The 14,540-nt window shown below is 46.3% G+C and overlaps 1 protein-coding gene across 6 annotated transcripts in view; it reads left to right on the forward strand.

Moving 5' to 3' along the window:
• KDM1B (lysine demethylase 1B) overlaps positions 1–14,540 on the forward strand; it is a 62,283-nt gene that overhangs the window by 39,648 nt on the left and 8,095 nt on the right. For all 6 annotated transcript variants that reach the window (XM_027040387.2, XM_053223198.1, XM_053223199.1 and 3 more), the window contains 7 exons: positions 2,493–2,630; positions 3,591–3,762; positions 6,631–6,758; positions 7,712–7,843; positions 8,387–8,461; positions 12,715–12,831; positions 13,532–13,657. In XM_027040387.2, the coding sequence (XP_026896188.1) occupies positions 2,493–2,630; positions 3,591–3,762; positions 6,631–6,758; positions 7,712–7,843; positions 8,387–8,461; positions 12,715–12,831; positions 13,532–13,657 (888 nt within the window). The remainder of the gene's footprint in view (positions 1–2,492; positions 2,631–3,590; positions 3,763–6,630; positions 6,759–7,711; positions 7,844–8,386; positions 8,462–12,714; positions 12,832–13,531; positions 13,658–14,540) is intronic.

Genomic DNA, 14,540 nt, shown 5'->3' on the forward strand with positions numbered 1-14,540 from the left:
TTGTTGAGACAGAATTGCATGACTTTAAAGTGTGCTCCACCTGTTTGAGGCAGCTTGCTTCTCCAAGGTAGGGTAGTTTTTACCTAGTATGTGGCCATATTCCAGTTCAAAATTAGCCAAAATAGAGACTGTTAGAAAAAAAATTGTGCAATTTAGAATCTAATTTCTATTAGGTTCATTCAAATTAGCCATCCCCTTGATTTCTGTGACTTTTTAGGTCTGACTCATTTCCCCTTTTTAAACACTTATTTTTCGAGGACTTTGGTTTTCAGTAAACCAGATGTGAAAATCATCTTGGTAGAATTGAATTAATCTTCACTTTTCCCTGGCTGAAAGAAATGACAGCTTTTTTTTTTTTTAATGTTTATTTATTTTTGAGAGACAGAGACAGAGTGTCAGAGGGGGAGGAGCAGAGAGAGAGGGAGACACAGAATCCAAAGCAAGCTCTAGGCTCCGAGCCGTCAGCACAGAGCCCGACACGCGGCTCGAACTCACGAACCGTGAGGTCATAACCTGAGCTGAAGTCAGATGCTCAACCAACTGAGCTACCCAGGTGCCCCAAGAAATGACAGCTTCTTTTCCATGGTGTCTCTTCTGCTGGAAGAGTTTCTGAGATGAGAAAAGGTTTCAGTAGCCATGTCTAGGAGCCGTTTCCCACAGTTGAATGGAAGACGTTAAGTCTTGGATTACATTATGTTGCTAACGAAACAGAAGAACCTGAGTTGGATTTATAGGAAGTGTGTTTGCATTTCAAAATCTTTTTTTTTTTTAAATGGTTTATTTAGTTTTGAGAGAGACGGAACATGAACTGGGGAGGTGCAGAGAGTAGGGGTGACAGAGGATCCAAAGCAAGCTCTGAGCTGAGAGCAGACAGCCGGATGCAGGGCTTGAACTCACAAACTGTGATATCATTACCTGAGCCGAAGTTGGACGGTCAACAGACTGAGCCACCCAGACGCCCCTCAAAATATTTTCTTAATGGCGTTAAGCTAGGAAGTGTTTTAATTGATCATTTATTCCAGCATCAGGTATTAGGGCCAAGATTTCTTGTTTTTACTTAGAAAACTTACAGATTATGTTACAGGGGAAACTATTAACATCAAAAGTCTAGGGTGCCGTCTTTAATGTCCTGCCTTCCTCTTATACTGAAAAAGAATCTAGAAATGGGTGGGTCTGTGTTAATCTGAATGAACTCCAAGAAAGAGGGTGGGGAAGGTAGAAATTTGGCTATAGCCTTGCTTGTTGAAGAAAATGAGGAATAAAATATTCAGAGGACTCCACCTGTTCTCTCCTTTCTTTTGCCGGGTTATAAGACAGACTCTACAGAGACCACCCATCCTTCTCATGGTCAGGAAATAGAGTCTCTTGAGTAACCTAGGAGATGGCTAACTTGGGGAACCTCCTTGAGCAATTTGAAAGAGTGCTTTCCGGGATCCAGAAGTGGAATGGGTGGCCTTGAACTGCATAGGATTCCCATTTGCCCTAGGTCACTGCAGCCCAGAGAAGTGTAGCACTTATAGCCACAGGGCTGTCTGTCACCCACAGCCCCTCCTGCCCTCAGAAATTTGGGGGAAGTAGAGGCACCTGGCTGGCTCAGTCAGTAGAGCACTAGACTCTTAATCTCAGAGTTGTAAGTTCAAGCCCACATTGGGTCTAAAGATTACTTAAAAATAATTTTTAAAAAAATGTTAAAAAACGCAGATTCATCTAAGCCCTTAAAAAGAAGAAAAAAAGAAAGAAATCTGGGGGGAGGTAAAATCGTCTGGGTATGGGGCCAGCCTGCTTAGATCAAGCCCACGAGGTCATCGTTGGGTAGAATGACATATGATAAAAAAAATAATAATAATAATGTTTATATTTTGAGAGAGAGCACAAGGAGGGAAGGGCAGAGAGAGAGAGAGAGAGGGAGACACAGAATCTGAAGCAGGCTTCAGGCTCCGATCCTGATGCGGGGCTTCCACTCACGAACCATGAGATCGTGGCCTGAGCTGAAGTCAGATGCTTAACCTACTGAGCCACCCTGGTGCCCTTGTTTTTTTTTTTTTTTTTAATAGTCACATCTTAGGGACATTAAAGCCCATTTGCAATGCTAAAGGAATTTTGCTACATACATAGATGTTTCATAGGACAAAATCACTGCATTAACCTAGTTTCTTTTAGTGTTTTTTAATTTGTGGGATAGTATTTCGTAAAAGCTCTTAGTGCATCTCACATGCTGGCTCATCAAATCTTCTTATTGTGGGATTGGAGGAGGGACAGTTTAAGGCATTCCTCCAGCAGGCTACTCACTCCTTGCTAAAAGCGGGATTGTGTGTTTTAACATCTACTTGGGCTTCTGTTCACACCACCCTCTTTTTAAACTTTTGTTCACAAGCGAGCTAATAATTAACTATGTATGGAACTTACCTAACTGTGTCATTTTGCGTTTGTAGTACTGTATTTAAATGGCTACTCTATTCCTGTGTAGCTTCCCTGATTGCCTATCTTTTTAGGTGACTGTCCTGGAAGCCAAAGACAGAATCGGAGGCCGAGTATGGGATGATAAATCTTTCAAAGGCGTCACAGTGGGAAGAGGGGCGCAGATTGTCAATGGCTGTATCAACAACCCGGTAGCACTCATGTGTGAACAAGTGGGTTTCTTGATGATTCGTCTCATAGATAAGCAGAAGAAAAACCTGTCTCGTTTTGTTTTCGTATAGTATGAATATGCTTCTGGATGATAAATAACAACCCCCAAATGGTTTCTTGCCCCCTCATCCCCGATAAAAAGTTACAGTTCTTCCTTTCTGAGAAAGTGGAGCGAGAGCACAGAGAGGATTTTTTCCTGAGATCTACAATTCTATTTGTGTGTTATTTGCAGGCCACTTGATGAGCTTGTCATTTTAAGGTTTGCTGGGTGAAGCAAATAAAAATACAGCATACCCAGCTAAATTTGACCTTTTGGATAAATAAGTAAATTTTTTTAGGATAAGTATATCCCAAGTACCACGTGGGCTATTTTGCATGCGATGTTTGGGATATACTTATACTAAAAAACAATAACAAAAAACAACCCCCCACCCCCCCAAAACCCAAACCACTCGTTATTTATCTGAGAGTCCAGTTTTAAGAGGGCATGCTGTCTTTTATCGGGCAACCCTACATAGTTTCTTTGAAGACCTGGTAGGCCCAAGGTTTTTCTCTGAACTACTTATTTGCCGTAAATTCGGCATCAGCTTCTGTGAGTGTTGGTGTGGTTGCGTGCTCATTCCTGTGAGGGTCCACGCAGGGGACAGGACGTCAGAGCGAGGGGAGGCCATGTGCAGCTGTAGCACCTGAAGCATTAACAGACCCTGGCCACAGAGCTGTAGGGTGCGTGGCATAGAAGCTGCCTGCTGTTACCTCACGTTTTCCTGAGAGAAGCGCTCGATTTCCTGCTCTTTCCTCACTGCCTGACTTGGCTGCCACTCCCCAGGAGGCATGTGTAGCTTTACTTTCGGGATCTGTTAGACCATTTTCTCCATGAGAGAGCTCTGTCTGATTTCAGCTTAGAACCTGTAAGTGTTTTTTCCAGGGAAAATTTTCACCTTCTTATTCTTATTATTTTGAAGCTTGGCATCAGCATGCATAAATTTGGAGAGAGATGTGACTTAATTCAGGAAGGTGGAAGAATAACTGACCCCACTATTGACAAGCGCATGGATTTTCATTTTAATGCTCTCTTGGATGTTGTCTCTGAGTGGAGAAAGGATAAGACTCAGCTCCAAGATGTTCCCTTAGGAGGTATGGGAGAATGGGGTTCTGACTGTTCCTTGGGAGTCTCTCTGTAACCCAAAGCTGGATTAGCAGGAGCAGAGGAGTCCTCTGAAGGGGTGCCCGGCTACCTCGGTCAGTGAAACATGTGACTCTTGATCTCGGAGTCGTGAGTTCAGGCCCCCACATTGGGCATAGAGTCTACTTAAAAAAAAAAAAAAAAAAAAAAGTGGAGTCCTTTGAACCTTCGTTTTGGAGTGGTGAATTCTCCAGACTGTCCCACTCTGGAAAGCAGATCTTCCTCAGGGGCCTTTAGATGCCCGTGTCCATGAGCACTCATGGATCTTATGTTGCATAAAATAGCTGGTGTTTAAAATGATCATTTAAATGTTTAATTTGCAGTTGCCCCTAGGAGCTTACTTTTAAGGAAACTGTGGTAAGCCCCTTGTGAATGGTCAATGCCATAACGCCCTTTCTAGATAAGAGAGTTTCTGTATGCCAGGATTTCCTTTCCCTGTTTTGGGCAGTAGGTTGAGATTTTTTTTTTTCAGTACGTTTTAAGAATTCAAGAATGTGTATTGAAGTTTAAAATTTTAAATTCAGAATCGTTAGGCTTTGGTACTAAATGGACCAAAACGTACTAAATGTACTCTTTTCGAAAACTTGACTGTCTGTAAGAACTCATTTCCGTGAGGGTGCCAGTGGAGATTTTACCATACTGCTTCTTAAATTGATATTTATTGAACCTACAATTTTTATGCCCTGAATGTATTGACTTGTGGTTCTCGGCGAATGTCTGGGTTTCTTAAAGTATGATTCCGTTCACAAGATGTTAATTTGTTTCAACTGTATGTTCCCTTATAAGGGTTTTTACTTCTTCATCTTGATAGATGCTGCATCACTGTTTGGAGTAAACGTCTCCGTGGCAGGGACCGTCCCTTCTCTCTACTCCCCTTTTCCTCTCCTGCCCTGAGACCCACCATGTCGAGCCGCCCTAACTAGTTAAGTGTTCACTGGCAGAGTCCAGCAGAACATTTTCAGAAATTTCCTGGGATGCACGGGGATCATTTAATCAAATGTAGGTAGTGTCCAGACCCGGTAGTGGGCCGTTGAATTTTCTGAAACTGGGGACAGTCACTAAGCTGACATTGTGCGGAATGTTCTCAGAGTTTGGTTAGCCTTCTGCCCGTGTGTGGTAGTCACTGGACGGGGTTTTCTTCACCCTCCTTTTAGGACTACCACATAAAACCATTAATAGTACTGCTTTGTCTTGGCCTTACTTAAGAAAAGTTATCAGGGCAGGATCAGCAACGCTGTGTGAGTTGGTGTTTCGTCTTGTAAATATTTTTTTGAAAAGCTTGAATAATGGCGCACACATCTCCACTTGGGGAAGGTTGCGGTTACATCCTGCCTGGTAGTATCTGAGCTGAGATTCCACCTAATTAGCACTTAGCCCAAAACACCCAAATATAAATAGTGAGAAGCTAGAGTTAACTTCACAAAGCATATGTACAAAGCTTTTAAATGCAATTTACATAAAGATCACATTAAGCCTTCTCCCAATCTGTTCATACTTAATTTCAATACTGTTCCAGCAGTCTTGGTTCTCCCCGAACCTCTACAAAACCTAAAGGAAAATAGAAAGGACACGGCAGGATGCAGGAGTGGGAGTGCAGGATGGTAGCGAAAGTGGCAGGAAAGCCCTGTGGTCTGGGGGGGAAAGGCCGGCACAGATCCAGAGCAGCTGCGGGCATCCCCGGATTAACCATCTAGCACGAGGGTGGAAAATTTTAATGAGAACCCGGAGTTGCCAAAACAAATTTTTTTTAAATTCCCTCTCAGTTCGTGTCTAGCTAAGCAAGTGCACAGGACTTGATAGAAAGAAGCCTGGAGTCTGTGCTGTACATGTAGGGTGGTGGTCCTCACTGGGAAGGTGATGAAGAAGGGCCCGTGCTAAGGTTCTTACCATGTGTCGGGCGTGAGCCTCCCTCGCCCCCACATCCCCACATCCCCACAATAAAGGGAGTCGAACACCAGAATTGGAACGATTCCACAGGGCTGTGTGTGTGTAGTTAAAGTTCCGGTTGTGTGACGTGGCTGAATGCTGGGGTTGCTAGCGAGCAGGATTCCCGAGGTGCGTGGCGGCCGGGTGACGCTGGCCCGCAGGGGCGATGGGCCGGGCTGGGGGCTGCTGGCAGGGAGGCCAGTGGGGGCAGCTGCCTCCCAGGCTCGGAATTTACCGGGAAGAGACCAGGCTGCAACTTAGCAGAGCGTGAGAGCGGCAGGGTAGTAGTTGCTGTCTTTGGAAAGGCTGGAAAGGTGCTAGCAAGCGTCTGGCTGTGGGTTTTGGAATTTATTACGTAGGCGGTGAAACACCGGTAATTGGAAGGTATCAAGGCAGCAGACTGAGGTGATGAAAGGCCATAACGGAGTATTCTTGTTTCGGAGAGAATACAGCCGATAGTCTGTTGTAGGTCTCTTAGTTAAGGTGGGAGGTCCTCAGAACGTGACTTCAGGTGATTCGCACTAGGACCAGAAAGGGAAGAGGATTTTTCTCTGGGTGTGTGTCTTTATATATGCGGGGGGTGGACGGGGTGGGGTGGGCGCGGGGGTACTTTTTTCTCCATCTTGAGCCAAAAAGGAAAGTTTTTTCAACTGGGCAGAAATGAAACCTGGTTGAAGGTAGCCTCCTGACCTTGTTTCCAGTTGAGATAAGCTTTTCCTTTGTGAGCGAAACCAACCTTCTCAACATATCCTCCCTCATGCCCCGAGTTGGCTTGGGAAGGGATCTGAGTTTAGCAGATTTTGCAGGTAGCAGGAGTTTGGGAGCATAGGATAAGGAATTAGACAATAATGTGACAGCCGTTCTTTTTCTGCTTTGCCCCCTTCCCCTTACAGAAAAGATCGAGGAGATCTACAAAGCCTTTATTCAGGAGTCGGGGATCCAGTTCAGTGAACTTGAACAACAGGTGCTTCACTTCCACCTGAGTAACCTGGAGTACGCCTGCGGGAGCAGCCTCCATCAGGTGTGGTTGGCTTCTGTGAAGCGCGTGCGTGCGTGTGTGTGTGCGCGTGTGTGTATGCTCACCCGCACCGCGCATCTAAGCACTGAACTCCCGACCGGTTTGGGTAAACAGGAAACAATGGTTCTGCTGTTGAAAAGGTCAAAAACCATGACTTCAGAGCATATTAACCCCACAGTGGTTTAGACTTTTTTTTTTTTAAGTGAGAGAAACCTTCCTTCCGATAATGGGTGCGAAGACTCAGTATGTGAACCAAGTGCAGGACGGCCACGGGGCTGGACCCGGGAGGGGCCCAGAGCCTTGTCTGTTCACTGCCGGTCTTCCCTTGTGCTCCACGGAGTCCCTGAAGGCATTTCTGTGGAACCGTCGTGGTCTGAGAACACTGCTCTTGGGAGACCAAAATAGAGTAGCCTTGCAGTTACGGTCTGCCTGTCTCGCTGGAATAAATTTAAACTTGCCTCCGTCAGTCACTTGACCACTGTGGTCTTGATACTCAGACCCTCTGTATTTTGAACAGAGGCTCCACGGCTGACCCCGACCTCTTGTCCAACTCCGCACCTCCCTGCATTCGACTCCATTGTGGTTGGAGTAACCCTGTTTTCCAAAACTGTGCCGGGTTTCAGCCTCTGCACAGATGCCACGATGAAGACACGTGGATGGCATATTTATAGCTGGAGTTGCTCAAACGCAGTTTTACTCATAGAGTTCTCCTTTTCCAGAATTACTGATATGTAATACACCGAGTGTGTTTATCAAGGAGTGGTGCCCGTGCCCAAGTCATGTCTACCTTTTGTTCTAAGATCCGCTTTCCTGGGGCACATGGCCGGCTCAGTCGGTGGAGTGTGCCACTCTTGATCTTGGGGTCATGAGTTCAAGCCCTATGTTGGGAGTAGAGTTGACTTAAAAAAAAAAAAAAAAGAATAACATGAGCTTTCCTGCACATTATCGTTTCCCAGGTGTCTGCTCGCTCCTGGGACCACAACGAATTCTTTGCTCAGTTTGCTGGTGACCACACTCTGCTAACGCCTGGCTACTCTGTAATCATTGAAAAACTGGCAGAAGGACTAGACATTCGGCTGGAGTCTCCAGTGAGTCTCCACAGCGGCCGGGAGGGGCGGCTCTGGTTTGGCCTTGGGTTTGGAGGATGTCAAGTGCGGGACACGTGGATTACACAGGAGACAGGTGCTTGCTGTGAGCCTGTTCGTCAGGCAGCTCCACGGTCTGGAAGCAACAGTGGCTCGGATGCATTTTCATTGCTAATGAAGTGTTCAAGTGTCTCATGACCTCCCTGACACAATGCAGCCATTTTCACTCTCGAGTGTTCCCTTCGAGTCTTTGTCCTGCTGCATTTGTATTGTGCATTGCTCTAATCATAGAGGCCCCCGTTTACCTGTATACTTCACTCTAGACTGTGTTGTAAAGATTTTCCACTTTCTGACAAAGTGTTTATAAGTTGTAATGACTGAGCGATAGTTCCCTGAAGTCAGCTGTAAATGTCACTTAGATCTCTGAATGCCGGGAAGTGATTCTCTGGAGTCTTGGAGGTCTAAACTCACGTGATAGAATCGGGGAGGATCCTGGATCGTATGGGTCCGTCCCTCGTGGTTTTCATGGTTGTTTTTCTTGCGCAGGTGCAGAGCATTGATTATTCTGGAGATGAAGTGCAGGTTACCATGACGGATGGGACAGGATGTACAGCACAGAAGGTAGGTGCTAGCATTTCACGAGGTGCAGCCAGGGGCCTGGGGGTGTGGGAAAACAGTGTTTTCCACCTGGAAGTTGGCCTTTGGCAGTCTGCCCGGAGCCTTGTTTGATTCCTGAAGAGTTCCCTGTCTCCACTCAGTTCTGTGTGGATGCACAAGTCTGATTGACCTGATCTAACGCTGTATGCATTCATGGAAGACAGAATTCTGAATAGTGCTTATTTATTTACTTTTAATGGTTATTTTTGACAGAGACAGAGCTGGGGTGAGGGAGGGGCAGAGGGAGGGGGAGACACAGAATCCGAAGCAGGCTCCAGGCTCTGAGCTATGAGCACAGAGCCCAATGCGGGGCTCGAACCCATGAACCATGAGATCATGATCTGAGCTGAAGTCGGACCCTTAACCAACTGGGCCACCCAGGTGCCCCGAGTAGTGTTTCTTAAAGTAGGTTCTGTGGTACATCAGTCCTGAGAGTTGTACAAGAAAAGAAACTCTTTGGGCAAATGAGTTTGAAAGTGTTGTATATTGCAGTCTACTTTTTGAGTTAAATAAGAGTGTATTAAAGGCTCTGAGAAGTCACGCATTCCAGAAAACTTAGTTTGCTTAATTCAGTACATACAAAGGTGGTGGGTTGGTTTGTTTGTTTAGTAGGTTTCTTTTGCCATGGAATCATTTTTCAGTCCAAGACAGCTCCATGTTTTCATTTTGAAACTGGCAGAAGTACTTTTATGTTACTGGAAGTGTTTGTAAACCACGTTAGTAGGTGGCCACTGGAAAAGTGCTGTAATATGCAAAGTCACACAGATTTCTGAGGTGTTGGAGAGCAAAGATGCTTACTTGGGGTGGAGGGGAAGTAATAAATCCTGTAAGTTTATTTCAGTTTAGTTATTTCTGACATGACCATAATGTATAAATGACAGACCATCACTGGATTCCTAGATTAGCTGTGCTCTGCCCGTTTCAGTTACCTAGAAGTATTTCAGAGTGCATGATACTCCTACTGAGCTAAAGGATCTCATGTCAAATGAAGAGACAGGGTCTGGTGTATGAGCCCAGGGGGTGGGTCCTCATATTATTCCTGCCATTGGCTAGCGGGGTAGTTAGGAATGGTAGTGTAGCCTTTGGACTCAGAGTGGGTCTTTAAAAATTTCTTTTTTAGGTTTTATTTATTTTTGAGAGGCAGAGAGAGAGGGAAACACAGAATCCAAAACAGTCCCCAGGCTCTGAGCTGTCAGCACAGAGCCCGATGTAGGGCTCAAACTCACAGACCGTGAGATCATGACCTGAGCCGAAGTCAGACACTTAACCGACTGAGCCACCGAGGGACCCCATGGACTGGTAGTGGTTCTCAATCCTGGCTCATGTTAGAATCACCTGGGAGGGGCCTAAAAAGAAAGGCTGCAGCACCCCCACCCCGAGATTCTCCGGGATTCAGTCTGGTCATGTTTGTGAAACTGCTCAGGTGAGTCTGATGTGTGGCCAGTGTCAGACCACTGAGCAGCCCTGCCCTTATGTGGGAGCCCCAAGCTGAGAATTTAAATTTAAAGCTCCTTGTGGTGGTAAAAATTGTTTTTAAATACCTCTCTTTAAAACTGTAAGTCAGCCGGAACGCCTGGGTGGCTCGGTTGGTTGGGTGGCCAACTTGGGCTCAGGTCATGATCTCGCGGTGCGTGAGTTCGAGCCCCGCGTCAGGTTCTGCACTGACAGCTTGGAGCCTGGAGCCTGCTTCGGATCCTCTTTCTCTGCCCCTCCCTCGCTCCCACATTGTCTCTCTCTCTCTCTCTCTCCCTCTGTAATACACATAAACATTTGAAAAAATTTTTAAATTGCCAGTCAGCTGATGGCTCAAGCTCTGGTATTTTGTGACTCTGCCTGTCGACAGCTCTCGCTGGGTCCCCCTCTGCCTGACCCTAACCAAGCACCTTTGCTCTTCTCTCTTTATGTCCAGCTCTCCGGGGTTATTAGGGCATAGCTGCAGGCTGTGTTCTCAAGTCTCTTCTGGAATGTTTACAGGAAGTATTTTTATAGTAGTCTGCAAAGATGGCATGGTTTGAGTTGGAAGTTTCCTGGACTTAGAAGTGAAAGATTTGCACCCCAGCGTGATCCACCAGTAAACATCTGACACACTGTAATGCAGTTTAGGCTGGTTCCACCCAGGTCTGGCCTCAGTCCCTGACCAGAGCGGGTTCGTCCCTTTGGCCTGTTTGTTTACCTAAGTTCGTGTGCTTTTTTTTTTTAACTTTTGCTTTTTTTTTTTTTTTTAATGTTTATTTTTGAGGGAGAGAGGAGAGTGAGCCAGAGAGGGGCAGAGAGAGAGAGAGAGAGAGAGAGGATCAGAGGATCCGAAGCAGGCTCAATGCTGACAGCAGAGAGCCTGATGCAGGGCTCGAACCCATGAGCCTCAAGATGATGATCTGAGCCGAAGTCAGACCCTTAACCGACTGAACCACCCAGGCGCCCAGCTTCATGGGCTTTTGAGAGCGTTTTTGTTGTTAAGAAGATATCTAGATCTTATTTCCTTGAAGTTCTTCTGCATCCAACAGAATAATTGTTCTCTCTTTTTTTTTTTTTTTGGCTTGCTTGATGATGACCGAGAAAATGTTTTATATTTTATAAAAAGTTCCATGTGACAGAAAATAGCGACAAAATCACAAGAACAACTCTGGCCTTTCTGTGCTCCTGGAGTTGGGGTTCAAGCCACATACGCTACATCTTTGCCGAGGGCTGTGGTGGATGTGGTGCTCGGCATCCAGTTCCATGGGACGCTCCTCCGTCCACGCTGCCTGCAGTGTGGACAGAAATGGACACACACACACACACACACACACACACACACACACACTTCCTAGACTCCCTTGAAGCTGAGGTTCTAAATAGGAAATGTTGCAGCCACTCAGATGCACTGGCGTGAGATTTGGAAGGTATGGCATGGCTTTTCCTTCACTTCTGACCAGCATCGTGGTCAAGGTGTTAGGTTTTTCCGCAGAGGGGCCAGTAGAGGGTCCAGGGTCCACTCATTAACTACAAGGGATTCGTGAGGCAAGCACGAGGAACCCATTTCACAGTTTGTTCTAGAAGTGGCGTGCTTCTGGAGCTGGTAGCAGTGGTAATGGCTCCTCATTGTGACTGTGGTAACAGGGTTCTGGAGCCAGAAGTTTTCTGATTGTGTGGAGAGACAGCAGCTGTCTTTGATGGCAGGGTTTTGTGATGGGACCTCGAGAGTCGTTCTTGAAGGCTCTTAGCATCGGCACCTTCAACTCTCTAAAGGATTGTGTAAGCCGTTGGGAGACCCTGCAATAAGTTGCTTCCTTCTTGGGGCTCCTGGGTGGCTCAGTCGGTTAAGTGCCTGACTTCGGCTCAGGTCATGATCTCACAGTCCATGAGTTTGAGCCCCGCGTCGGGCTCTGTGCTGACAGCTCAGAGCTTGGAGCCTGCTTCAGATTTTGTGTCTCCCTCTCTCTCTGCCCTTCCCCTGCTAGTGCTGTCTCTCTCCCTCCCTCTCGCTCACTCAAAAATAAATAAAACATTAAAAAAATAAAAATAATAAACTACTTAAAAAAAAAGTTGCTTCCTTCTTAATAGCCCATAATGTTTTGAAGAAAATGTTTTTAAGTTTATTTATTTTGAGAGAGAGCATGATCAGGGGAGGATCAGAGAGAGGGGGAGAGAGAGAATCAGAAGCAGGCCCCATGCTGTCTCACGGTTTGTGAGATCATGACCTGAGCCAAAATCAAGAGTCGGACACTCAACCAACTGAGCCACCCGGGCACTCCAGTAATCCATAATATTTTTGATGGACTTTACCATTTATGAAGCGTATTGATGTGTATTGTATGACTTTTAAGCATTATCCCGACTCTTTGGGGTTTGTAGGGCAGGTTTTACCTTGGCCACGTATTAGAAAGTGTTAGTAACAATACACAAATGTAGTTCTTCTGATTCCATATTTAGGGCCATTTCCTCTTACAGTACTGCTTTTCATAATTGGCATCTACTGACTCTTCTCACCCAGGGTTATTGTAAACCATCTAGACTTTTCTGCAAGTTCTTCCACGTGGATGCCGCTTCTGCTCAGCCAGGCGCCCTTGTGCACCGAACCGCCATGGCGGCTCTGGCTCTTCGCAGTAGAACATGGGACGTTGACAGTCTCGTGATTGGCGATAGAGAGGAACGTCCTTTGGGCGCTGAGATTTTCCTGGTCATGAACCCACTGGGTAATTTTGCTTTTGTGTGTGAACTGTTCGTTTTCCCCCCAGGTGTTGGTCACTGTACCTCTGGCCTTACTGCAGAAAGGTGCCATTCACTTCAACCCGCCGCTGTCGGACAAGAAGATGAAGGCTATCAACAGCTTAGGCGCGGGCATCATTGAAAAGGTGACCAAGTTACTGTAGCCTCAAAACCAAAGAGATGAATGTTGGGTGCCAAGGGTTCCTTACCTTCTGGTACTGGCTGAGTAGCGGATCATTTTTGCATCCAAATAAAATTCAAAGATTTTCTTTTCATTTGAGTAATTGTTGATGAAGAATACAAAAGGCTATTATCGGAACAGAAGGAGGAGAGCTGGCTGAGATCTCAGTTTTGCTTGACGTTTGGAAAATGAGTGTTGTTATTCAAGATTTGAACTTGGGTTTTTTTTTTTTTTTTGGCTGCCTTCCAAGCCTACCCTCCATTAATTAATTGGTCCCAGTGAGGAGAATGTTTCACTTCCTCTGCCTTTAAATAAAATCTTCTCTAAGCAGAACGTGCCAGTGCTGGTGGCCCTAGGGGTAGGTGAGTCTTTATCTTCAGAACATCTGCTTCAAGACCAGGTGTCGGGACTGCTTGGCATCTTCGGATTAGCCCAGGGTTTGTCAGTGGGTCCCGCCCACCCCACCCACGCTATCGGTGGGGGGATGGGACTGAATGGCCCCCAAAGCCAGATGCTCATGAGAGAACAGACGAGACAGGAGCACGGAAGGGGAGCATTTTAGGATTTTTTTGTGTATCGCTTTAGTTAAGAACCATAGGTTGCGTCTTAGAGATTACTTCTGATTCTAGAAACTCTTAACCATCTTTCTCTTGCTCGTTTTCCAGATTGCCTTGCAGTTTCCATACAGATTTTGGGACAGTAAAGTTCAGGGGGCTGACTTTTTCGGTCACGTTCCGCCTAGTGCCGGCAAGCGGGGGCTTTTTGCTGTGTTCTATGACATGGATCCCCAGGTAAAATCGGTGGTGACATGTGGTTTGAACTCCCTTACTGCAGTTTAGAATTTGGATTGGTAATGACTCCTGCGTCAAGCTCAGGAGCTAATGGACGTGGCGGATGCTGTAGACACGTACTTATATGCTGGCAGGGTACTTGGACTGGGATATTTTCCTACCGGAAAAGCCCGACATCTGCCATGTTCTATTCAGGTACTAATGTTGCTCCCTGGGAAGGGGATTCGTTCTTTGTGGAAACAGATATTTCGGGCTGATGGGGAGTCCTCTTAGGGAGAGTCAGCTCAGCACAGCACAGTAATGACTGATGCCTGAACACTGCTCTCCTGGGTCCTGTGAGCACGGACGAAGGGCAGGGTATGGTTGGCCCTGAGGAGGACGAGGGCAGGCTCCGTGTTGGCAGATGTGACTGGTCGGGGAGCAGAGGGAGGGAGGGGCGTCCCTGGGACTTGGTAATACTAATGTCACGCAAAAGAATCATGTTTGGTGTTTTGTTCCCCCTTCTTCTCCCTTCCAAGAAACTTTCTTAATTTTTTTGTAATGTATGTTTGTTTATTTTGAGAGAGAGTGAGCAGCACAGGGGCAGAGAGAGACAGAGGAAGAATCCCAAGCAGGCTCCGCGCTGTCAGCGCAGAGCCCGATGTGAGGCTTGATCTCACGAACCATGAGATCATGACCTGAGCTGAAATCAAGCGTCAGATACTTAACTGACTGAGCCATCCAGGCCCCTTAATTTTTTTTTTTAATGTTTATTTTTGAGAGAGAGAGAGAACAAGTAGGGGAGGGGCAGAGAAAGAAGGGTCAGACAGAGGATCTGAAGCTGGCTCCATGCTGTCAGCACAGAGCCCAATGTGGGCCTTGAACTCACAAACTGAGATCATGA

Source organism: Acinonyx jubatus, chromosome B2, assembly GCF_027475565.1.
Source record: "Acinonyx jubatus isolate Ajub_Pintada_27869175 chromosome B2, VMU_Ajub_asm_v1.0, whole genome shotgun sequence".
In the NCBI taxonomy this organism is placed as follows: Eukaryota; Metazoa; Chordata; class Mammalia; order Carnivora; family Felidae; genus Acinonyx; species Acinonyx jubatus.